This window comes from Bubalus bubalis, chromosome 2 (genome assembly GCF_019923935.1).
Source record: "Bubalus bubalis isolate 160015118507 breed Murrah chromosome 2, NDDB_SH_1, whole genome shotgun sequence".
In the NCBI taxonomy this organism is placed as follows: Eukaryota; Metazoa; Chordata; class Mammalia; order Artiodactyla; family Bovidae; genus Bubalus; species Bubalus bubalis.
In genome coordinates, this window is record NC_059158.1 from 104,699,327 (window position 1) to 104,724,158 (window position 24,832).

The 24,832-nt window shown below is 37.4% G+C and overlaps 1 protein-coding gene across 8 annotated transcripts in view; it reads left to right on the forward strand.

The window, feature by feature from the left end:
* GTDC1 (glycosyltransferase like domain containing 1) overlaps nucleotides 1–24,832 on the forward strand; it is a 453,460-nt gene that overhangs the window by 191,702 nt on the left and 236,926 nt on the right. For all 8 annotated transcript variants that reach the window (XM_025276812.3, XM_025276818.3, XM_044935732.2 and 5 more), the window contains 2 exons: nucleotides 2,187–2,354; nucleotides 6,062–6,235. In XM_025276812.3, the coding sequence (XP_025132597.1) occupies nucleotides 2,187–2,354; nucleotides 6,062–6,235 (342 nt within the window). The remainder of the gene's footprint in view (nucleotides 1–2,186; nucleotides 2,355–6,061; nucleotides 6,236–24,832) is intronic.

Genomic DNA, 24,832 nt, shown 5'->3' on the forward strand with positions numbered 1-24,832 from the left:
TGGAGAAGGAAATGGCAACCCACTCCAGTGTTCTTGCCTGGAGAATCCCAGGGACGGGGGAGCCTGGTGGGCTGTCGTCTCTGGGGTCGCACAGAGTCGGACATGACTGAAGCGACTTAGCAGCAGCAGCAGCTAAAGATCAGATTTGTAGATAAGCAAATATCTTTGTATTTCATAATTTTCAGTCTCTTTTTTATTTTTATTTTTTGGCCCCACTGTGTACATGCAGGATCTTAGTTCCTGTACATGCAGGATCTTAGTTCCCTGACTGGGAATCAAACTCATTCCCCTTGCATTGAGTGCAGAGTCTAACCACTGAATCACCAGCGAAGTCCCCAGTCCCAGTTTTAGAAAACTTTATACTTGATGGTGGTGGGAATATTTTTGGACAAAATAGAGGACATTTTCAGGATATAAATTTTCTATTTGCTTTGTGCTTAGTTGCTCAGTCGTGTCCGACTCTTTGCAACCCCATGGACAGAGGACCCTGGCGGGCTACTGTCCATGGGGATTCTCCAGGCAAGAATACTGGAGTGGATTGCCATGCCCTCCTCCAGGGGATCTTCCCAACCCAGGAATCGAACCATGGTCTCCTGCATTGTAGGCACTCTTTAACCAGCTAAGCTACCTTTAGTTGAGTACAAATAGACAATTAAAAATGCATCTTCTTGATAAATTTTTTACTTTAAAGCAATAAATCATAACATTAATACAGCAATGTGAGTTTAGAAACGTCTCTACTTTTGGGTCTTCTGTTTCTCTTTTAGTCCATGAAGAAGACACTTGAATTCCCATTTATGATATATGCTCTTGTTATGTAATTATTATTCTTATGTGAAAGGCTAGTGCTGCAGATCATATAAACACCTGAAGTTAGTCATTTGGCTTGTCAGCAAGGGAGAGTTTATAGTAGTTGTAATCATGGTAATAACAAGGATGCTATTTAGTATTTATTAAGTACAATAAAAAGCATCTGCAATGGAAGTGGTACACAACGAATTCATATCCGTAGTGTAATGAATAGTACTTTGGGCTTAAAAGACCAGGAGTCTCTGCTTTGCCACTTTCTACCAGTGTGATTTCTAGGAAAAACTCGTAACCTTCTTCGATCTCATTTTTTAGAATGGGAATTAAAGCTGTAAGGGTTAAATGATTCTATATTATGTTATAAAGGTGGCATTTCATCAAAATTGTGCCATCTAAACGTCTCCAGCTGCTCAGGGACTGTAATTGTCCCTCTTTTGTGTCCACATGTGTTGCCCCTTGTTAGTGAAGTATTTCCAGGTCGTCCCAGGCAGTTGTCTGTTTGTCCTCCAGAGTATTTTGTTCACGTCACTATTATAGACAGCATGCATTCTGTGGGCTGTCTTGTTCACCTCTTCTCTTCTTCCTGGCTCGACCCTGGTAATAGTAGGCATTTATAATAAATGTTTGTGGAATTAATGAGTAAATAGACACTATTTCATTCATAAACATGGATATGTAGACATTCAGTTTCCTTTGTCCCCACCCCACCCTGCCCCCCGCCAGAGTCAAAGAACCAGCCTTTCTTCATTTTTTAAATTTAGGTTTTATATAAGGGATATTACAGAGGGTATATCTGGTACCATTAGCAGTCCAGTAATTGAGAAGAAAATATAAAACCAACCCCAGAAATACTGCAGAACATTTAAAAGGGGGGCAGTGAGAAACATGCCAAGAGAAAAAGCCCTCCCTCACTAGATAAGTCTGTTGCATAAATCAAAAGGGTTTATGTCATAACACGAACATGTGCCATTCCTGCTCATATATTGAATTTCAGTAGTTGGTTGCATAAAGAAGTAAAGTGTAATAAAACTGGCGAGCAAAGTATTCCCCAGTCAGCCTTATCTTTGTTCCATTTGTCCTTCAGATAGAGCTTTTCTTGCCTTTTTCAATAAAATCCATCCAGCTTTTTTTTTTTTTTTTGCATCTCTCAGTAACTGAGCTGAGAAGACCAATGAGATTCAGGGCTTTTATAGTTCTTAGCAGCTGCTTTTTAAGAGATCAAAACTTAGAATGCTGCTACATGGTATTAGGCTTAACTCTTGATGTGTCCCTATAGGGGATATGTTTTCCTTGGAGTAGGATGAGTAGAGAGAAGAGAAGGTGAAGAATGCCCCTTATAGTATGCTCAGGATGGTAATCCTAATTTCCTTCTTTCCTAGGATCCTCTTTGCAAGCTCAGTGCTTAACCTGACTGAACTGGCTGCCCTTCGACCTGACCTTGGGAAATTGAAAAAGATTCTGTACTTTCATGAGAACCAATTGGTATATCCTGTCAAGAAGTGTCAGGAGAGGGATTTCCAATATGGATACAACCAAATTCTCTCCTGGTAGGTATAGATTGTATCACTGTATTTAGTCCTTTGCCATCTTTTTCCTTATAGTTAACTTTTAAATCTAGAGACCTACGGTACACATATTTTTAAAATACCTTATATTAGGAGCAAATGTTTAAATATACCTTCCATGGTAAGAATTACTTGTACCTCTGCAATATATATATACAGATAAGAGAACAACTAATTTTTTTTTATAAAATACATATGTGTAGCAAACGGATTATATGTTAAACTAGTTATTTAACTGTATTTTCTACAACACTCAAAATAGAAGCAAAGGGCTGTCAGGGACCTCCTTCAGCCCCTTATTCCATCATCTGTTGTGTGAGATGTACTTTTAGAAAAGGCAGTTATTCAACTTTTATTTACCAGCTACTTTCAGTGTATCCAGCCAAAATCAAAATAGAAATGTACAGAGGAGTAAACAAAAATTAAAGGGTAACAGAGAAAGAGGTTTTTGTCCTTTTATTCTCATTGTTTGTAAGAGAAAACTATGGAAAATGAATCTTTAGGTGATGTTTGGTTTTTTTCTTCCCCTCATTGAGTCTTCTGAAATTGCCTAGCCTTAAAATACCATGACATTTCAAAGGTGATGGTCCTTCTGTTTTGTTACTTCAACAAAGTATATCTCTTGAAACTTAGTTAATAAAAGAAGTTAATAACGACTCTGAAACAGCTTTGCTATTGGATCCCATCGACATAACTGCAACACTCAAATGGAGTCAGTTTGGCAGTGATTGGGTACAGTTTACTCACCATTTTTAATAGTCGTTAGCCTTTGGGGTTGATGTTCTTAAACAGACACCCAGCTCTTTTGCTAGTATATTCCATAGTTTCGTTGACATAGAAGAACAGCTAGCTGGTAATACTTCTGTGTTTTGAGCATTTTGTAAATGTTTTCCTGCAATCATTTTTACAAGCTGCTTCAATTGTGAAGTAGCAATGCTATCAAAATAGAGAGGAGCTGCTTCCCGTCAAATGTCTCGTAAAAAAAAGCAACCGTTTTTAAATTTCATAATAAAATTAAAATACTTTATTTTATATTGAAACAGAGAGGGAAAATATATTTTAAAAACAAAAATGAAATCATTTTATACTTTATCAATATGGAAAACATTTGTAATATTCTTTTGGTTTCTTGAATTAGCATCATTCTTTTCCTCAGATAGTGTGTGTTTATTACCCCTGAGAAATAACTGTGGAAAAAAATTAAGTCTGTTTTTCCCTTTATGGATGGCTTTAAAGTTAATGGAAGTTACACCCACTCATATCAAAGAGGAAATGCATGAAAAAGAATATTTCTGTAAACTATCTTGGTTCTTTAATTTGGCAAAGACTGGGTTTTTAAGAATATATGTAGTTGAGTTGCATGCCCTTTGAGGGCAAATAGCAAACAAACAAACAAACAAACAAACAAACTCACTACCCCTCATCTCTCTGTTTTAGAAAAGATTGCTTTTGCTCAAAGGGAGTGAGACCATAAAATCTTATACATGATTTTTGAGCATTGCTCTTCTCAAGAGGGTAAACTGGTAGATGAACTTGAAGAGAAAGAAATGGACTTGATCGTCGCTGGGACTCTTAATGAGAAAGCTGTGGTTTGCAGTCGTCCAGAGGAAAAATAAGAATGTCAGAAAGCAGTCCAGTTCAGATTCTCTTTGAAAAGTATGACTCCAGCTTCCTGAAATGTTTCTTTAGTTTTCTTGCTGACTTCTGCTTTTGTTGGCACTGTCAGATTTCTTTCTCGACTGTGTGGCAGTTAAGGACTTCAGAGATGACTGACATAAGCACTCACCTTAAACAGAGGTTTCACTAACCCTCTGACTGGTGAACACTTGTTGTAACTATATATTATGACCTGTGCATCGCTATTAAAATATGTGACATATAGTGAAAACAGACTAGCTGTAAAACATCCTTCAACTTTTGGTATATTATTATATTGGCTTCCTTATTGCTCAGTGTAGTGTCAGCACTTCTGTGACATTCTCTTGTGTTATCCATGTTGTAATCACTGCTAACCCCAAATTTGCACTAGGTTGCAACTAAAAAAACAAAAAATGCTTGTATGGGAAAACAGTTTTGCAGGGGTGGGAGTGGATAGGGGTGGCAGGTCAACATTCCTTTTGTTGGTTTTTCATTCCACTATGTACTGATAGTAGGAACTTTGTCTCAGTAAACGCAAATTAAACTAAACTTAGGATTTGTTATGATAGTCCTGCTCTGTAAACTCTATTTATTCATTTGTGTTTTGCAGTCTTGTGGACTTAAGTGTCTTCTTTTCAGTTTTCTTGATGTTCTTTTTAGAGTGAAATAAAACTGTTTTCTCTTTGATCTTATACACCTTCTTATCAAAGCATTTGTATGCATCATGTTGAGATCCAGGGACATTGAGACATGGAATCATTGCTTAAAGCAATGAGTGCTATTTTAAAAAACAAAACAATGATTTATTAAAATGGTTTTTTGAGTCATAAAGGAAACAGTACATATCCCTGTTTTATCCAGTTCACCCACAGTTATCATTTGTGTTCATTGGTTTCCAAAAAAATGTTGTATGCAAATTTGGAAACTACTGACATATTTATGATACATAAACTTTGTTTTTACATTCCCTTCTAACTATATATTTTAGATTATTTTTAATTAAAAAAAAAGTGCTAAGGAGAGGATCACAGAATTTACATCAAAAGCAACAGCCAGTATTATATTTCTTTTGTTTAATTTTGAAGGTTCATGGTGCTATGGTCCTTTATAATATATTATGTAATCAGTAGGACCTAGTGGTATGGATTTCTGGATCCATTTTCACCAGTTTCTTCTATTGCTCTGACTCCCCCAAGTCTAATATAATAATAGAATAAGTTACTTGTAGAGTTCTCATATAATCCTTTCTGTGTGTGTAGTCTCAGAACTTTCAAAAACCTAACAGTTTCTTGAAACAAAGGTTAAAATGAGAAATAGACTTTAACCACATGTTATGAAGGTATGCTCTAGTGTGAAATAATTTTATCTGGATTAGTCTCCTTAAAGGCAGTGAAAAGTATGCTAACTTTTTTGTTCTCCATATTGTGGTGTAAATCAAAGTACATCACTGACATAAAAACTCAACATGGATAACTGGGCCACAGAGAGAAAGGTCCTCATGTTTTTGGTGATAGTACAAAAAATTCCTGGCATTGCAGAAAAATATAGTTAGGTTTGAAGCCTCATAAGTGAGAGTGTTAGTGGCTCAGTCATATCCGATTCTTTGCAACCCCATGGTATGTAGCCTGCAAGGCTCCTCCGTCCATGGAATTCTCAAGGCAAGAATACTGGAATGAGTAGCCATTCTCTTCTCCAGGGATCTTCCTGGATCGATCCCAGGTCTCCTACATTGCAGACAGATTCTTTACTGTCTAAGGAACCAGGGGAGCCCTGAATCCTCATAGAATCCCATTAAATCACTGAATTCTCTCCTGCCTTTCCTCTCTGATGCCTGCCATCTAACTTCCCTTGATATAAGGCTAATGAAAGTAACTTATCTGTTAGGATCATTTTGATAAAAACCAAGAAGTGGAGAGTTCTTTGCAAACCCAAGATTCAGTAAAAACTGTGATTAATGAAGAAGTCTTTAAGCTTCTTCTTTATAAAAGAAGTTATAAAAAGAACTGAATGAATGTGGGCTCACCATATGCATTTATCCTTTCCCTTTGCAGCCTGGTGGCTGATGTGGTGGTATTCAACTCAGTTTTTAATATGGAGTCATTTCTCACTTCTATTGGAAAATTCATGAAGTTGATTCCTGATCACAGACCCAAGGATCTGGAAAGCATCATCAGACCCAAGTGCCAAGTTATTTACTTTCCCATCAGGTTTCCTGACGTGAGCAGGTCAGTGTGACTCTATTTTCAATATTCTGTCATAAATTATTCCCCAAATGTATAAAAATAGGTGCTATTCTTTCCAGTTTTAGCTTTTTCACATAAGCATGGTTAGAGAATTGAGTACTATTTTACCTTGCTGTGATTTATAAATCATGTGTCCAACCTATCACTGAATGGTTAATTCCAATATTAAGTTCTTCTTTTCTTTTCTCTTATATTTGTTTGCCAAAGAAAGGTGCTTTGGCTTTTAACACTGACTGTTGTTTCTTCATTTGTTGTTTTGATACAGAAGTCATAGTCAAGCATATGTCCCAACCTTTTATTTAGCTTATTCCCAGTGGTTTATATGTATAATAGTAACTCCTAAGTAAGTCAGTGTTAAATTTTACTGCTTAGATTACTTTCATTTCCCATGGCTGTGTTTCCGTCTCCCATTTTTTATTATTTACATTATTTTAGTAAAGAATTTGGTATTTTATATTGGGTTAAAATGCATTTAATTGCTATTTCTTTTTCTCAGTCACTAAGGATATTTTTATTACCCTTATCACTGGGCCCACCCTGAATTAGCAATGGATGATGTGGCTCAAAGGGAACATTCTAGAATTCCTTTTCACTTTTGATTAAACCTAGCAAAATTGTTTTTACTGCCACCAGAAATATATCCCCCTTGTGAATAGAAACTTTACTTCAGTCGGACTCATACTAGCTGGGGATGCTGCTGTAACTGACTGTGTCCTTAAAAAAGAGCTCAGGGACAGCTGTTTCTGCCCCATCCTTGAAGGGAAGGCAGGAGACAATTTATTGTCCACGCATGCTGTGTAGGAGGTCGGCATTAGTGTCTATGTTCTGGACTCAGTTCACCCGGATTTTGCTGTGGGGACACCCACTCTTCCACACCCCTAATACTGATTTATTTGAGTCTTACTAGTTAATACTGCACTGAAGAAAATTCTGCTTAATACCAAATCAAGCTATGAGTCATAAAGTTTGTTAGACCACCTTGCCTAATCCTTATTTTCTGGAGTTCAGAAAACAGAAGGCCAGAGAAGCAGACGGGCTTGTACTCACACTGTTGATTGTTGTCAGAGACTGGATTCAAATTTAGATTCTATGACTTTTGATTCAATTTTCTGTTTAGTTTCTAATCTTCCTATTAGTACAGGTCATTTGTCAAAAATATTTAATGATCTATTTACATTTTTGAAAACTGTAAAGCTAAGTGAAACTAAGATCACAGTTGATTTTCATATGTATGTACATGTATGTACATATGGTATATATTTGTAATCCATAATTTTCATGTGTGATGAAAGAATGTCAATGTCTAAAAAACACAGTGGTTATGCTTTAGCTCTGTCTCATTAGTTAGAATATAGCTTATACTTTAGGTCATATTTTTTAACTTTATTTTTGACATTCTTTTAAGTTTTTCATATAATAATATATCATTAAAATGTGCATCTTTAAGTGAATAGGTAGTTATAGTACATCTTAATTTTTATTTCTATAGAATTTCAAACAAATAATGTTTTCCAAATTCATTTGCATCTGATATAGTCCTATAATATCCTATGTTTAATACACCTGTGGCAGTTGAATAGTTTATTAATTTGGACTGTATTACCATAAATAAATCTAGCTAAATGGAAGAAGGTTAAGAAATATTGTGGCCAAGATAACATTCATAAGCAAGGTCTTAGCCCAGAGTGTTATTTGAATTATTTTCAAATGGTAATTTGCTTTATCCAACCCAAACTCATATAGTGTAAGTAAGTGATTATTTGCATGAATGACAATCATTCTAATGCCTGCAGTCTTAAAAAGAGTATTATTTTGTTGAGATGTTGAAAAATATTTAGTAATGCCAAAGGCAAATAACCAAGGTGATTAAAAATAAAACGACTTTTGAATGCCTCTACTTTCTCTCTATACAAATATTATAGTCATGGCAAAGTTGTATTAAATTTATAAACAAAGCAGAACATATACTTAAATGATTAATATAATGTACTATAATAATATATAATATAAGGGGTAATAACAGGGAAGGGAAAAAGCCATATTTCAGCAAAGTATATGAGGACTTCTAAAGTTGATAATTGTTCAAAGTCAGAACGTCCAACTTTGAGATTGAAATCCAGTATTGAGCTTATAGTACCTGCTGTTACCTGTTGCCTTCCTTACCCTTACACTGCCTCATTCTCAAAGGCCAGAAAAATAGTAACAAGGAAGAATATTCACTTGAAAATATTTCATTATATGTATTAAAACATTTTGGGAAGAGAAAGCTCGTAAATACCATAGTTAGGCATGCACATATTTGAGGCTTGACCACCCCTGGAGGCTCAGAAAGTAAATAATCTGCCTGTAATGGAGGAGACCTGTGTTCAGTCCTTGGGTCAGGAAGATACCCTAGAGAAGGAAATGGCAGCCTATTCCACTGTTTTTGCCTGGGAAATCCTAACCTGGAGGACTGCAGTCTGTGGGTTCAGCAAAGAGTTGAACACAACTGAGCAACTAATGCTTCCACTTTCACTACTAGCCCTGTAACCCATGCAAGTATAAAGACCTTGAGTTTAGGTTATGATTATATTTACCTTATCACCTCATAGGCATGATGTAGCAATTAAATGAAATAATATGTGCCAAACGTCCAGCCTGGCACATAACAGAACCTTAATAACGATTGTGTGGGATGTGGCTCAGACGCTCAGTTGTGTCTGACTCTTTGCAACCCTATGGACCGTGGCCTGCCTCCATGGACCTGTGTCCACAGGATTCTCCCAGCAAGAAGACTGGAGTGGGGTGCCTTTTCCTCCCCCAGGGAACCTTCATGACCCAGGGATCAAACCCATGTCTCTTCTGTCTCCTGCATTAGCAGGCAGACACTTTACTATTAGCGCCGCCTGGGAAGCCCTTAATAAAGATTAATTCATATTGTTAACTCCTTCATCCCCATTGTTTTATAACCTAGCACATTTATTGCAACCTGAATAAAGAGGACTGTCTTCCCTTTTTCCCTCTCTTAACATGTGATAACAGAGAAGTATTCTGCCAAAGGAACAGTCTAATATAAATAAGGAAATTCCTTTATATATTCTTCTTATCACCCTAATTTAAGCAGCCTTTTGGCCTTACCAGAACAAACTATCCACTGATGTTAAGGAGCCAGCTCATCACTTTCATTCTTCTCGTCCTAATTTTGCTTCTTCTTTTTCCAGTTGAACTTCCATATTCTGTCACTGTACCTCCTTTCTTGTGTATACTCTCAAATCTTTTGCACCTTTTCTTTTTTCTTTGATTAGGAGAAAAACCTCCAGCCATACTTACTGCTACTGCTACTGCTAATCACTTCAGTCGTGTCCGACTCTGTGCAACCCCATAGACGGCAGCCCACCAGGCTCCCCCATCCCTAGGATTCTCCAGGCAAGGACACTGGAGTGGGTTGCCATTTCCTTCTCCAATGCATGAAAGTGAAAAGTGAAAGGGAAGTCGCTCAGTTGTGTCCGACTCTTAGCGACCCCATGGACTGCAGCCTTCCAGGCTCCTCTGCCCATGTGATTTTCCAGGCAAGAGTACTGGAGTACATTGCCTTCTCCAGCCATACTTACTAGCCCACTCTAAATTCATGACCCCTAAATCTAGATAGAAACTTCAAACTAGATGGCGAGTATACCATGCTTCCCCTCTTGTAGATAACTATTTATACATTTTCCTTTCCTTGTAAGCTTTTAATAACAGATCTTCAGACTTCTTTCTCAGATAATGACTGAAAAATAGAAGCAATCAGAAGAGAATATTTTTACACTGCCACCATCACATCTACCAATTTTGTGCTTCTGGATGCATTTTTTTTTAATCTTCACACCTATAACTATGGATGGACTGACCTTGTTTCTGTCTAAGGTCCATCTCCATTTCTTTGTGGGAGCCCATCTTCCTTGCTTACCTAAAAATTACTTTTCTGGTAATTTTTTTTCTCTGATCTGCATCATCCATTTTCCTCTTTTCTGGATGGTTCCTATTAGCATACAAAAATGCTATTTGTTTTACATCTTAAAAACATTCTCTTTTGATTCCAGTTCTTTTTCTGCTACTGCCTCATTTCTTTCTCTCTCTTAATAGCAAAACCTCTAAAAAATTTTTTTTCTCTCTCTTAATATCAAAACCTCTAAAAAAATCTTTTTTTTTTCAATTTCATTCCCACTGTTCTCTCTTGAAGCTGCTCCACTGAAACTGTTTTTGTCAAGGTCACTGATGACTTCCATGCTTGTGGTCAGCTCTCATTCCTCATCTTACATCACACATCAGCAACATGGGACACACCGTGACATTGTCTTAAAGGTGGCTCCTAGGACACAGGTTCTGCTCTCAGGACTGTTGCTGGTTTCTCAATATGACTTTGATCTTTAGCTTTGAACTGGCCTTTAGCACTCTTGAAACTTAAGGGATTAATGGAGGAAGAGCCCAGGATTGAAATGAGAAGATTAGAGTCAGAAGGTCATCAATGAGAGAATTATCCTGTGGGACAAAGGGAAGAGAGTTTTAAGGAGATGGCTTAGGCTTAAATGCATACTCAGTCATGTCCAACTCTTTGCAACCCCAATGGACTGTACCAGCCCAGCTCCTCTGTCCATGGGATTATCCCATCAAGAATACTGGAGTGGGTTGCCATTTCCTCTTCCAGGGGATTTTCCTGACTTAGGGATCGAACACACATCTCTATGTCTCCTGCCTTGGCAGGTGGATTCTTTACTACTGAGCCACCTGGGAATCCCTTTAAGGAGATGGGCAGTAGTTAATTCAGAGGAGTGAGATTAAATAAAGTGATGACTAAAGCTATGCTTGAATTTGACACTTAAAGGGACAGTGGTACCCCACCTTGCATTCTATTAACTCACAATAAAATTTCAGGGATGGAATGGGGAGGGAGGAGGGAGGAGGGTTCAGGATGGGGAACACATGTATACCTGTGGCGGATTCATTTTGATATTTGGCAAAACTAATACAGTTATGTAAAGTTTAAAAATAAAATAAAATTTAAAAAAAAATTCATAATTTTTTTGGTAGCCAGAGAAACAGACTTCAAGTCGAAATGAGATCTCTTTTTCTTTCTGTCTCTATCTCTCTCTTTCTCTCTCTCTCTCACAATCAGGCCCTGCTTATTTTAAAAATGAAGGCACCAGGGCCCAGAGAAGTTTAGTGTCTTCTGGTAATCACACAGCTAGATAGAGACAGGAACTGGAACTGAAACTGGAACTCCTATCTCAAAACCTCCATCTAGTGTTCAGCCCATCACTTATTGTAAATGTAATTTTGGAGGTCTTGATTATCTGATTTTTCAGCTGACAGCAGATTAACAGCATCAAATTGGGGGTGCGATAAAGGCAGGCTCACTGACAGCAGTAAAAAGTGACAGCTGACTGACAGCTTGACAACAAGGGAGGAGAGAGATAAACTATTAAAAAAAATATATGAGAAGTGAAAAAGCATAGCAGCCTGGAGCCTTGTAGGGCAGGGCAGGCAACTCTGCACACTGAAGAACCCTGCAGACATTTCTCCATGATTGTACAGCTTGTACATCTAATAGATGACTGTGATTTATTAAGAAAGGTTAAATGGTAACCAGTAAATTCTCTTTAAAAATATAGGGAAACTCATAACCTACTTTTGGCAGAAATTATAAATGACAGCAAATAAAGCTAAATGTCATGTCTTACTCTAGGATGTACATGAGTCATATTCACCTAAAGGAAGATAATAAACATCTGACCCCTTTTCATGCAGTTGCAGTGTCTGTAAGCTTCAGTGAGTGGGAAACATTTCAGTAAGCTACTTCTTCTTGGATCTTTCTAACTGAAGCCTTTTCATGTACCAGTTCTCCCTTTGCTGTTAGGGTGTTTATATTGGCTTCCTTGAAACTGAAGGCATCAAAGCCTGCCAGATGATCAGTAGTCAACAAAACTGATTTTGTCATATTAATACCATGTCTTAGTCCTTTTGGTCTGCTATAACAAAATACCATGGATTGGGTGGCTAGTAAACAACAGAAATTTATTTCTCACATTTCTGAAGACTGGGACGTCCAAGATCAAGGCACTGGCAGATTTGATGTCTTGTGAAGGCCTGCTTTCTGATTCATAGATGGCTGTCTTCCCACTGTGTTCTCACATGATGCAAAGGGCAAGGGAACTCTCTGTGGTTTCTTGCATAAGGGCACTAATCTCATTCATGAGGGCTCCACCCTCATGACCTAATCACCACCCAAAGTCCTGCATCTCTTAAAAGCGTCATATTAGGAGTCAAGATTTTGACAAAGGAATTTTGAAGAGATAAAGACTTTCAGCTTGTAGCATGCCAAAAGATAGATGTGATCTCAAGACTTAGTGGGCTGAGACTTATGACTAGGAGGAAGACTAATCTGTGTTAAAGGATATAGGTTAGATTGAAAATTAAGGAATTTTTACTTCACATTTCTTTTTTTTTATTTGTTTATTATATTTTTGGTCCTTGTTTCTGCATGAAGGCTTTATCTTCACAGTGGATATCATCTACTTCAAATACCATTCAGTTGGATTAAAGACAAAGAGAGATAAATGCTCAGGCTCTCAAGGCTGGGTGCTTCTATGTATTTGTCACTTGCCTGCCTTCTCTCTTACATTTTATTGTGAAAAATGGGGGCTACTCTTCATTGCCATGTGTGGGCTTCTCATTGTGGTGAATTCTCTTGTTGCAGAGCACAGTCTCTGGGTTCACGGGCTTCAGTATTTGTGCCTCGTGGGCCCCAGAGCTTGCAGAGTCCAGTAGTTGTGGTCTACAGGCTTAGTTTCTCCGTGACATGTGACATCAGGGATTGAACCCATGTCCCCTGCATTAGCAGGTAGATTCTTTATGACTGCATCACCAGGGGAGTCTACTGTGCATTTCAAGAAGGCAGATTTCACATAAAACTCCATGGTGCTGACGATGTGTGATAGAGAGGGAAAAAAAAAAAAAATGGAGCAGTTCTGCAGCTTACTGAGCTGGATATTGGCTAAAAGAAACCAGTATTTTCCTACTCTAAGTCATGTAGCTGTCATAAAAGCAAAGCCTAGTAGAACTAGAGAATTTTACATATCCAGGCCTTTGTGCAAGTCTCAGTCTTATAAAATCAGAACATCTGAGGAATCTGTAACTTGCTTTCTGACAATGTCATCTTCAGAAGGTAGAGCTAACCGTAACAGCTAACCTTCCTGAGTCTTAATTTAGCCCGACATTATGCTAAGTATATTATACATATCTTAGCATAATATTCGCCCAACAATTCTAAGACATAATTCCATTTATAGTTGAAGAAAGCCAGCCATAAAGAATATAAGTAACTTTTGCCTCATACAAATAGTGAAAGTATAGCCAGAAATCAAACATATTTTTTACCCTGTTTTGAAACCCAACCTCTTAACACTTTTTTTTTACTACCTGTCCTCAAAAGAGAGGTTTGGGGCCTGGATTGGCTTTAGCTTATTGTTGTTTAGTTGCTAAATTGTGTCCAACTCTTTTGTGACCCCATGGACTGTAGCCGGCCAGGATCCTCTGTCTATGGGATATTCCAGGCAAGAGTACTGGAGTACTTTGCCATTTCCTTTTGCAGGGGATCTTCCTGACCCAAGCATCGAATGTGTAGCCCTTGCCCCGTCTCCTGAAATGGCAGGTGGATACTTTACCACTGAACCCCTGAGGTTTACTGTGCTATGCTTAGTCACTCAGTTGCGTCTGACTCTTTGGGACCCCATGAACTGTAGCCCATCAGGCTTTTTTGTAACTACTGGAGTGGGTTGCCATGCCTTCCTCCAGGACTAGGGTTGACTCAGTTTAGTTCAGTCGCTCAGTTGTGTCCGACTCTTTGTGACCCCATGGACTTTAGCATGCCAGGCTTCCCTGTCTATCACCAACTCCCAGAGCTTGCTCAAACTCATGTCCATCGAATCGGTGATGCCATCCAACCATCTTATCCTCGTCATTCCCTTCTCCTCTTGCCTTCAGTCTTTCCCAGCTTCAGGGTCTTACTAGTGAAGAACAAATGATTTGTATAAGAGAACTGACAGCACATTGAATGAAAGAGATCATGTCATGGTAATGTTATGAAAGAAGGGATTCAAGGTCTTAGAAATCAGACTTCTAAAAGATTGAAGTTTTGAAAAAAGAGGACACCTGAAAAGGACTGATCAACTTTTAAAGCAAAAATATTTATTGAGTGTCCTAATGGAGAACTGTCTGTGAGGCCGGAAGTGTGAATCCTGGCCCTGTCACTTTCTATCCAGTGGGCTTAGGAGAGAACCTCAACCCAAGTCCAACTCACTCCTTTTGAAAAGGACATCATACTTTTCCTGACTTGAGGAAGAATGAATAATTTTCAGAAAGAATTCTCATAGGTTGAAATTCTACCCAAAGAAGCAGACTAAGAAGAATACGTCAAAGAAACAGCTGGAGGCGCATACCATTATTTCATGTCTAAGAAAACTCTTCTTAAAAAAATTTCTAGGTATCTTGCCATTTTATCCAAACTCTCTTCTCTTACAAGCTAAATTATAGCGTGACACCTGTCTTACAGGGTCAGTCCCTGATCTGTCATAAGGTGTTAAGGATGGGGTTGACTGCATCTGCACAGCATCAGACTTTTGTTCCATCTATCTCTCCTGTAGGATTTGGCACTGAGGGGGTAGCCATGATTTTTATGTAACTAGATCATTCCCACCCCCCAACAAATTGGACCATGAGAATGGATTGTAGAAAAACAGTGAATTACAAAGTGGCATCCCTTATCCTCAAAAAAGATCTTGTTTTTCCAAGGAATTCCATCAGGGAGCTTCACAGTAGATACCATCTACTTCAGATGCCATTCAGTTGGATTAAAGGTGAAGAGATAAATGCTCAGGCTCTCAAGGTTGGATGCTTGTATGTATTTGTCACTTGCCTGCCTTCTCTATCCTGTTATAATGTGAAAAATGGGTTTAATTTTTTTATTATGGTTATATATAATTCATGTAAAAAGATCAAATGTATGTTTCCAGTGGTGACCTTAAAAAAAATCATTTATTTATTTTTTCATGAGGGGATGAACAGATAATGTATCCTTAGGATTGAAGTTTGGACTTGGAAATAATTGAAGCTCGTATACTTTAGATTGAGAAATATTTGCTTATCTGTTTCAACACAAAGAATATAAGTATCAACCTCACTGTGATTATTAGGACAAAATTTTGTTTCTGTGAGCATTTTACTATTTATATATTTCTATTTTCCAAAATATTGGGTTGTCAGAGTTACCATAGACAAGAGTGGATTTTACCTGTGAGATTTCTCATTTCATAGATTTTAGTTTCTGAGTTGTTGTTGTTGTTGAGTTGCTAAGTTGTGTCGGACTCGTTTGCGACCCCATGGACTGAAGCCTGTCAGCTTCTCTGTCCATGGAATTTCCCAGGCAAGAATACTTGAGTGGCTTCCCATTTGGAAGTTGGGATATATGAAAAGCACCTCTGCTTTCCTCTTTGTATTTTTGACAGCAAACAAGGGAGGAGGACAATGTTGGTCATTTGGAATAATCTCATTTATTGAAACTAAGAATTTCTCTGCACATTTCTCTCCCCCTTTTCCCATGCAGCTAAAATGTGAAACCAAAACAGAGGTTTATGGACTTTGCCTATTTTAGAAAGAAAAAATGGAGAATTTTAAAAACAGCGTGAAAACTTTAAATGAAAACGCTCAGGCTGTGCAAACAAAGGCTAGGAGCCTAAGGGCTTTTTGAAGAATTCTTATTAAAGAAAACACTATTTTACATTGCAAAACAGATGTGTCAGAAAACAACAGCAGATCTGAAATTTGAGAATTTGTGGATTGATGGGACAGAAGGCAGACCCCATGGCTCCCCACTGAAAACTGCTTTCAGTAGTCAAGAGTTTTGCTTTTGGGGGAGTTGCCAGAAAACACCTTAATCATCTTACCACATGTGGGTCATATTTCTCAAATATTTTAAGAAAGTATTAGTATTAGATGTATTAGTAAAACTATTGCCTTTGCTCTGTGAAATTATGAAGTGGGTATTATCTTCTTGAATATTAATCTAGGTCTGAAGTAGAAGAAAAGTTTTGCTTTTATAAATTTAAACATATCCATATTTGCTTACAATTATTTTGGTGCTCCAAAATGAATGCAAAAATGTGTTTCTTTTAAAAGTCATTAAAACATTTTTTAAATAGAATCAGTGTACTAAAAGAAGAAGTTTGATAAATCACTCCAGTGTTCAATACCACTCACTGTCAAGAAATCTCCTTTATATCTAATGCAAATATTCCATGCTTCATTGTATTGTAACCATCTTCCTTTTCCTCTCCTTAAGAGAAGAAAGTTTGATTTCTGCATATATATATATATATATATATATATATATGCCTCTGTTGGCTTGAAGTTAATAGGACACACTTGCTTATTTAAAGTGTACTTTTTAATGAAATTACTATCCATGTTCATGCCTAATTATCACAGATTTCTTTTCTCTTGTACTTTAGATAATAACAGTAACGTCACCAAAAAAAGCACTCTCAATTCAGCTGCAACAAAAAAAGCCTATCCTTTGATTATAGGATGATTTACCGCTGTTTTCCTCAAGTACAGAGAACATTTGACATGGTTTTGCATCAGAGATTTGATGTACATTTTTTACTTTCTCCTAGTCCTGTCCTAAGAGATTTGGGAGGTCGGAAGCAAAGGTCACAGATCACAGGAGAGAGAAATAACTAAAAACCCAAGAATACTCTCAGGGACTGCATCATCAACTCAAAGGGAGTCATGGAGCATGGCTTCTGCAAAATAGGGATGAATATCATGCAATAAACTCAAACCATAGTTGAGGGGAATTCAGTGAAAGGTCTACTTAGACTCTCTTTTCCTCTTCAGACTTAAAGGGCATCTCTAAGCTTTCCACCTGGAGGAGGAATTGGCAGCTCACTCCAGTATTCTTGCCTGGAGAATCCTGTGGACTGAGGAGCTAGTGGGCTACAGTCCATGGGGTTGCCAAGAGTTGGACAAGACGTAGCAACTCAACAGCAACAAAAAGCTTTCCATAGCACAATGAATGATCATTATTAGCATAAAGCCATCAAGCAAGAACAAATTGTGTTATATACTCTGTTTATACTCTGTGACTCTTTAGAAAGATTTCAAGTGAATTACTTTGGTGTTTTAAAAATCAAACTTTGGTTTTCTTTCTAAAATCACTTATTCAAATCATTCCATTCTGGGGAGTGCTGAATTAATGATGGGAGTCAGCAGTCTGGTGTACAGAGATTCTAGTTTGGCTTATACCACTTATCACCACCATTCAGCCTAAAGTAAATATCTTGCCTTTTAGAGCTTCAGTTTTCCCGTCTATAAAATGGAAATTGAAATAATACCTGTGTCTTAGGCTTAGTATGAAGATTGAGTTAATTGCTGCTATATGCTGACTCAGCTCAGTGCCTACAACCTAATCAGTGTTACATAAATGTTAGTGGTTTTATTACTTTTACCATTATCACCATTGTGATTTTCTGTTGACAGGATTTTAGAAAAGTTTGCCTATTCAGTATGACTCCAAGCTCAAATGTAAGGGAGCTGGGGACTCCCTTCAGTAGGTTCTGAAAACCCTAGCAATTTTATAGAATACCTGAGGATCTCAAGTTTACTACTAATGCAAATAAAGATAGGGACTGTTTTGTATCTTGTCAATCCACATGACAACAGCCAAATGTAATAATGTAGCCGTGGTAGCATGCAAGGAGGAAAGACACTTGTGCTGCTGTCCACATCTGCGTGGCACCTATAAAATATGTACATTTCTTGTGGTACTGCTGTGTGGAATGGTAAGAGGGTACAGAAGGCACTTTGGTTGTTTAGTGTTCTTTTAAAGAATACTGGGGTTGTTTCAGAAACCTTGCCATTAAAAAAATAAACAATTTGGAATGTACCATTCAATAAGAAGCTACTAGAATAATCTCTTAGCCGGAATGGCTTATTTCCAAAGAAATTCCAGATAAAAAAGTTTATTTTATAGGAAAGTCTTTAAAAATGCATTTCAGAGTAATAGGATACAATAAAATATACTTAACAGTAATTTAATTCTTTGAGATTTTATTCATGCTATTGTTCACCCATCATTAATTAAAATCTGGTTATTTGCATAACTTCGAAATGGGTATAATAATACATAGTCCGCAAACCAAAAGGGTTAATGAGCCCAGTATATTATAGGCTCAAAAAAAATGATCGTCATCTGTGAACAAAACCCCACTTGAAGTATTTCTAGAAATAGGCAGTTGAGAGTCTTTAACAGCTCTCAAGTTCAGCCAGTCTTACTGGACACTTAACTATAGGAAAATATGATTGACTGTAAAAGACAGTGATGGCTTAACAAAAGAATGTATTAACAGAAGAGCTGCAATCTGCATGAAATATACGATACATGTAAACATAAGGTTCAAGAATCAGAAGAAAAGGAAAAGAGATGTGGAATCTAGAAGATGAGTCATAATAGAAGTATGCCCTCTTGAAGAGGAGAGAAAATTCACCATGGCATTATTAAAATATCATCCCTATGAATTCAACCCCCTTTGCTGTGATTCTGCAATCACCAAGCAATATTCTGTTTATTACTGCATCCTTCCAAGCAACTTAACTCCAGAAACTAGAACCCTCAATGTGAGAAGTGAATATCTGGATATTGGAAGGGCATGTTCTCTGGAACTCAATCAATTATGGCTTTTAATAACAGTAAGAGAAAAAAAGCTTGTATGGTAAATACAAGGTATTTTGGAATGTAAAGATATATAAAACAAGGTCTTGAGTTGTAAGAATTTTGTGTAAATGATAGGCATAGTCAGGTGACTCCAAGTATAAGGTAGAAAAAAAACAGTACTTGCTATCTCATTTGAGTGGAGCCGTAAAGACCTGACTAAGCTTTGGGCATAACAGCATCATTTATCAAGTGCCTTTTCTGATCATGGACTTCCCTGATAGCTCAGTTGGTAAAGAATCCACCTGCAATGCAGGAGACCCCAGTTTGATTCCTGGGTTGGGAACATCTGCTGCAGAAGGGATAGGCTACCCACTCCAATATTCTTGGTCTTCCCTTGTGGCTCAGCTGGTAGAGAATCTACTTGCAATGCGGGAGACCTGGGTTTGATCCTGGGATGGGAAGATCCTCTGGAGAAGGGAAGAGCTACCCAATCCAGTATTCTGGCCTGGAGAATTCCATGGACCGTATAGTCCATGGGGTCACAAAGAGTTGGACATGACTGAGTGACTTTCACTTCACTTTCTGAGCATAAACTTTATGTATATTATTTCTAATATTTACCCACCCACACAAGCTAGGTACTATTATGCTCATTTTGCAGTCAAGAAAAGTGAGGTTCAGAAGGTTAAGCTTGCCTGAAATTGTATAGCTATCCAAACTGTCTGACTCCAGTATGCTACTTGATTAATCATGGTATTTCTTGCTGTGATGGAAAGGTGAGATAGAATGACTATGAAAGCATGTTATGAAGAGAGTAGCTACACCCAGGTTTGTGACAGTGAATGATCACTGCCATAGAAGAGAGTAACTGGAACCTAGAAGAAAGTAACTGTCTTAACTGGGTGAAGAGGTTGGAAATGGGAATTAAGGTCAAGGAATTTGAACTTTAGCCTATAATCATTTAGGAGCCATGTCTAGATTTAAAATGGGGAATTTGGAATTGACATACGAATATCAGTGGGATAGGCAATAGGAAGCAGAGAAATAAGTTAAAAAACTACTAAAATAGATTATTGAAGACTTGAACAAAGAAAGTGGCTGATGGATGAAAAAGGAAATGCACATTATTACGCTGGATGTAGACCTGGCAAGTTGGTGGGGCAGCTTACTGGATGGAGGGGTGGTCAGGGATGATCTTGAAGTACTGACCATAGTGACTAGGAGAATAGCCGTTCTGTTGGAATTGAGAAATAGATTTACTTAGCTAAACATGGCAAATTCATGGAGTTACATATTGCATCTGAGATGTTGGTGGGTCATTTCGATAGAGCCGACCAGCAGAAAACATCCTCTCTCACCTTAGTGTCATCATTTAGAACCTGATGTGGTTTGTTATATTGACCCAGTTTTCTAGAAATTTTGCTCTTTCCTTTGGCATATTTGGTACAGCTCAAGTTTATTTCTTCCCAAATCCAAGATATCTGTTTTTTGTCGTTTGCTACTATCTTAGGAAAATCAAGTGTAGTCTGTAAACATCAGATCTCCTGAAGTCTTTCATTTCTGGATAAGCAGGAGTTCATTGACTTAATTTTCCCTTTGACGTTTCAGAATGTAATAACTGAAGTTTGATCCCTTTAGGCTGGGGTCCTGAGATCAAGTGCTACATGGTGGTGTGTGGTGTAGCGCCGAAGAAAACTGACTTTGATGTCAGAGCTGTCATCTCTTCTGCTAACCAGTTGGCTGATGTTGACAAAGTTGTTTGACCTCTCCTACCTCATCCCCCCACCCCGCCCTGCCCCGCCCCACCACCCTGCTCATCTCCAAAGTAGGGAGACTACTAGCAGTCTCATTGGTTTGCTATGAGAGTTAAACGAGGTTCTGGATGTCAGGTGCTTGGTAAAATGCTTGAGGCATAATAAGCCTTAAATAAATGCTAATTGTTGCTATTGGCTTTAATTTGTGTGTCCTCACCATATCTTTGGTGCTTTCATTAACATATGTGGGATTTCTTTAATTTTCTGGAGAGCCAGAGGTATGCCCCCAGTTGTAGTCCAGAACGTCTTTAATAATTTTAGGATCATCAGATGATTTTGCTTGTCAGTGTCCCCTATTCTAAAAGCCACTGTTGCTTGCTGTAGTACTGATTTGTCTCTGCCATGCTGGACTGCGTACCAAAATTCTACTTGGAAATATTGCTAAGAATATCATATCCAAGTAGTATTTTATGGTGTGCTCTTGTCATGTGTGTTGTGGGTCTTTTGTACTTCTGACGTACTAGGAGGTGAATCACAGACCTCTCTCACATCTAATAAGGTTTGTATTGTTACCTGCTACCTACAAAGGTGCTTCTGTGAGTGATTAGAAGTCGTAAGCTTTCCTTAAGTTTAATTGTGTCTGTTCTTACTATATTTGGTTCAATGTTATCTACAAATTTATTTTTATTAATAAGTTGCTATGAAACTAGTCCTTAATTAAATAATTGTCACTTTTTGTTTTGGATGATTCCAATTTTGTATATCAGTATTATTAAATATGGAACCTTAAAAAATTAGCAAACCTAATAGTGAGAATTTAATATAAGAAATCTAGGTATAATTTTCTTTAATTAAAGATAAACTCATTAGTTGTACAAATACTTACCTCTCTTATGGTTTTGCCTATTGTTCTAAACTGAAAGATCTTGGTCCTGTTCCATGGGCACCATGAAAAGAGAATGGTACACATTCTTCCCTTAATCTCCCTCTTGGCCACACACTAAAATTCATATATACATTCTTAGTGAGTATCAAAAGAAGAAATACATTTTGGCATTTCTTCTCTCTTATGTGATATGTTCTTGGGTATCCATAGAAATATATTACTTGTTTGAAATTCTGTTTCCAGTCCAGTGTTTCCTGTTCCCATCAGGTTAGTCTAAGTTCATGGATATGGCTGGCAACTCTAAATTCATTTACATGTAGAGAACTGTTTGGGATACCCATCTCAGTCCAACCCAATATACTTCTTCTCTGTTGATGTCCAGCACAGACCAAGTGATTGTATAATGAGAGAGAGGATCTATTCAAAGCTACCACATCCCTTGTTATAATACCAAAACTTATTTTATAATACCAAATCTGAAAAGAACTTATTATAATTATTTTCCACTAGTTAAAGAGGGAGCTTCTGTCTCAAGCTGTGAAGGTGGATTTGAAAGAACACAAGCAAGAAGCAATGGGAAAGTAGAATATCAGGATCAAGTGATGAATCCCATTGAAAATGGAAGAAAAGGGAGAGAATGAGCTAAAAAAAATTCATAGGTTTTAAAATTACTGGCCTGTTAACTGAAATAGCACAATTAGAAATGTCAAACACATTTGTATTGTGGACAAATTCGTTTTGTTTTCAATTTTAGGCAGTTGGTATTTTTATGAAAAATAGAACTGGAACTTTCCAGAGCTGGAAGAGTCCCTAAGAAACAAGAACTTTAGAAATCTTCTTGTCTTAATTCCTTCACTTAATACCTGGGAAAATTACAGCAGAGGGGTTTTTACCTGAAGTTATAGCTAGTGATATAGTCACAATTTGGTTACCACTTGAAAAAACTCATGAGGTGATTAGAAATGTGTGACCAGGGCTCTTCATTGTATTAGTAATATTAGTAGGGTAGGATTAATCATCACTGATAACGTAGATCAATTTCATCAGTAGTAAATGGTGTGCAGAAATTTCTTAGAAGAGTATAAAACATTTCAGTTGCATAGGAACTTGTTGCTATTTTCACTGAAAATATCGAGCTGTCCTATCTATAACTCATTTTGAGATGAAAATACATATGACTCAGCCAACTCTGTTTGCTTATAACATATTTTGCTCTTCCAGTAAACATTGGGCTTTTCATATAAACCTTATTCTAGGAGTGAAGAAAAGGAGTTTCCAGCATTTAAAGCTCAGAACCTGAAAATGATTTTCCATTCTTTTCTGGGACTTGGTGTCTCAACTTCTGAATGAACCAATATTATATACAACTATCAGATTTTTATGCTTCTCTTTGTAAATTTTGTATAAATTACCTATCCTTAATGATTAGAAACTTTTCCTATGCGTTCCCTTCATTTCTGTCTGCAGAGGATATTGGAAAAGTCTAGTGCATGGTGGTGTTGGTGCTATGCCCATTCTGCTTCTTCCTTAGGGCTATCAGGTGAATCTTCCTTTTTTCTTTGAGTCCTGTTTGGATAGCTGGCTGATACTTCTTGGGGTGAGCTGATGGATTAGTTCAAAGGACCCCAGAGTGAGGGTTGGGGGTCAGGGAAGAGTCTCATGTATTATAGGCAGACATGGTGCAGGGAAAGAACATGAAATTATGAGTCACACCTGGGTGATTTTCAGTCTTGGCTCAGCCACTTTCTAGATGTGCAAGTTGGTCGAATTATGTTACCCTATCTGACCTTTAGTTTCCCTAACATTAAATCATAGAGTTGATATAAGGAAAAAGTGAGAGAGAACACAGATAAAGTGTTTTACCCAGAGTATGGTATATGCTCAGTGTCCACCGCCCTGCCCTTCCCCTGTGTAAGATCAGACTTGCTGCTCTGTTACACTTTATCAGTTTTAGTTGCCACTCACAGGCCTCTGAATTGACGTCTTTATGTTGCTACCTGAATTTCTGATGCTTGTGGTGATTAGTAAAGAATGTAAGGTTTAATTTGCTCTCCTATGGGTAATCCATGCACCAATATAACATTGAGTTGTTTTTTCCATCTCTTCTCATGACTTAGTTCATTAAAATAACTTCATATAATGTAAGTCCTTGGTGATGACATTTAAAGTACTTGAACTATCCAACATTCTTTCCTGCTTGCTTATGGGTATTTTTTTTACCTGCTCTGTTTATTTTTATTCTTCTTTGGTCTGTCTTTGTTATGCTTTCTTTACACCTATTTTTCAGGGTTTAACACTTGTGGAACAAGGCTGTTACAATCAATAAAAGTTGGTGGAACTATATCCTACTTTTTAGAGATTCCACTGTTCACATCATTATATGCAATTGCTGAGTCCTTGGCTTTGATCAAAAATTTATTTCTGCTCATACTTGCAGGTTTTTCGTTTACATCTCATGAATGTGCAGGTTGGTTAAGGGTGCAGTCCTTCCACTTGAAGGTAGATAAATAAGCATCAATATGGTAATTGATTATTATTTATTTTCTGAACAGAGGAGGTATGGCTTAGATGTATGTGGCATGGAGAAACTGGCATGAGTTTACATAGTTTACTGAAGACACATCTGTAACACAGCTAATATACCCAAAGCTAACTGTAAATTCAAAAACATCTTAGATACAGAATTACTGTTTCTGGCCAAAATTTTTCTTGTCACTACCGGGAAAAAAAAAAAAAAAAAAGATTGCCTCAGAATTGCAGCCCTTCAGAAATACAATCTTTAGGTGGTAAAGCCTTTTTCTCTCCCTATGGATGAAGCATCACCCCATTAAACATGCATTTGGGGATCTAATTGTGTGGCCTGTATCAATAATGTATGTTGATATGCAAGCCCTCAATGAATGTGATATTCCCCCCTTATAAAAACAAACAGATGAGAATTACAACCAAAATGTTAAGATGTAGCCTCAAGCAGTGGTTTTCAACATTCGCTGCACGTTAGAATCACCTGGGGAACTTTAAAAAAAATTCCTGATGTCCAAATCAATTAAATCAGTCTTTGGGGTTAGAACCCAATATTAGCCTTTTTTTTTTTTTTTTTTTTAATAAAGCTCCTCAGGTTATTCCACTGTGCAGCCAAAGTTAAGAACCACTGACCAAAAGCATCTCTACTAAATAACAGTCTGTGGAAGGGGCATGTACCTGCAGTAGTG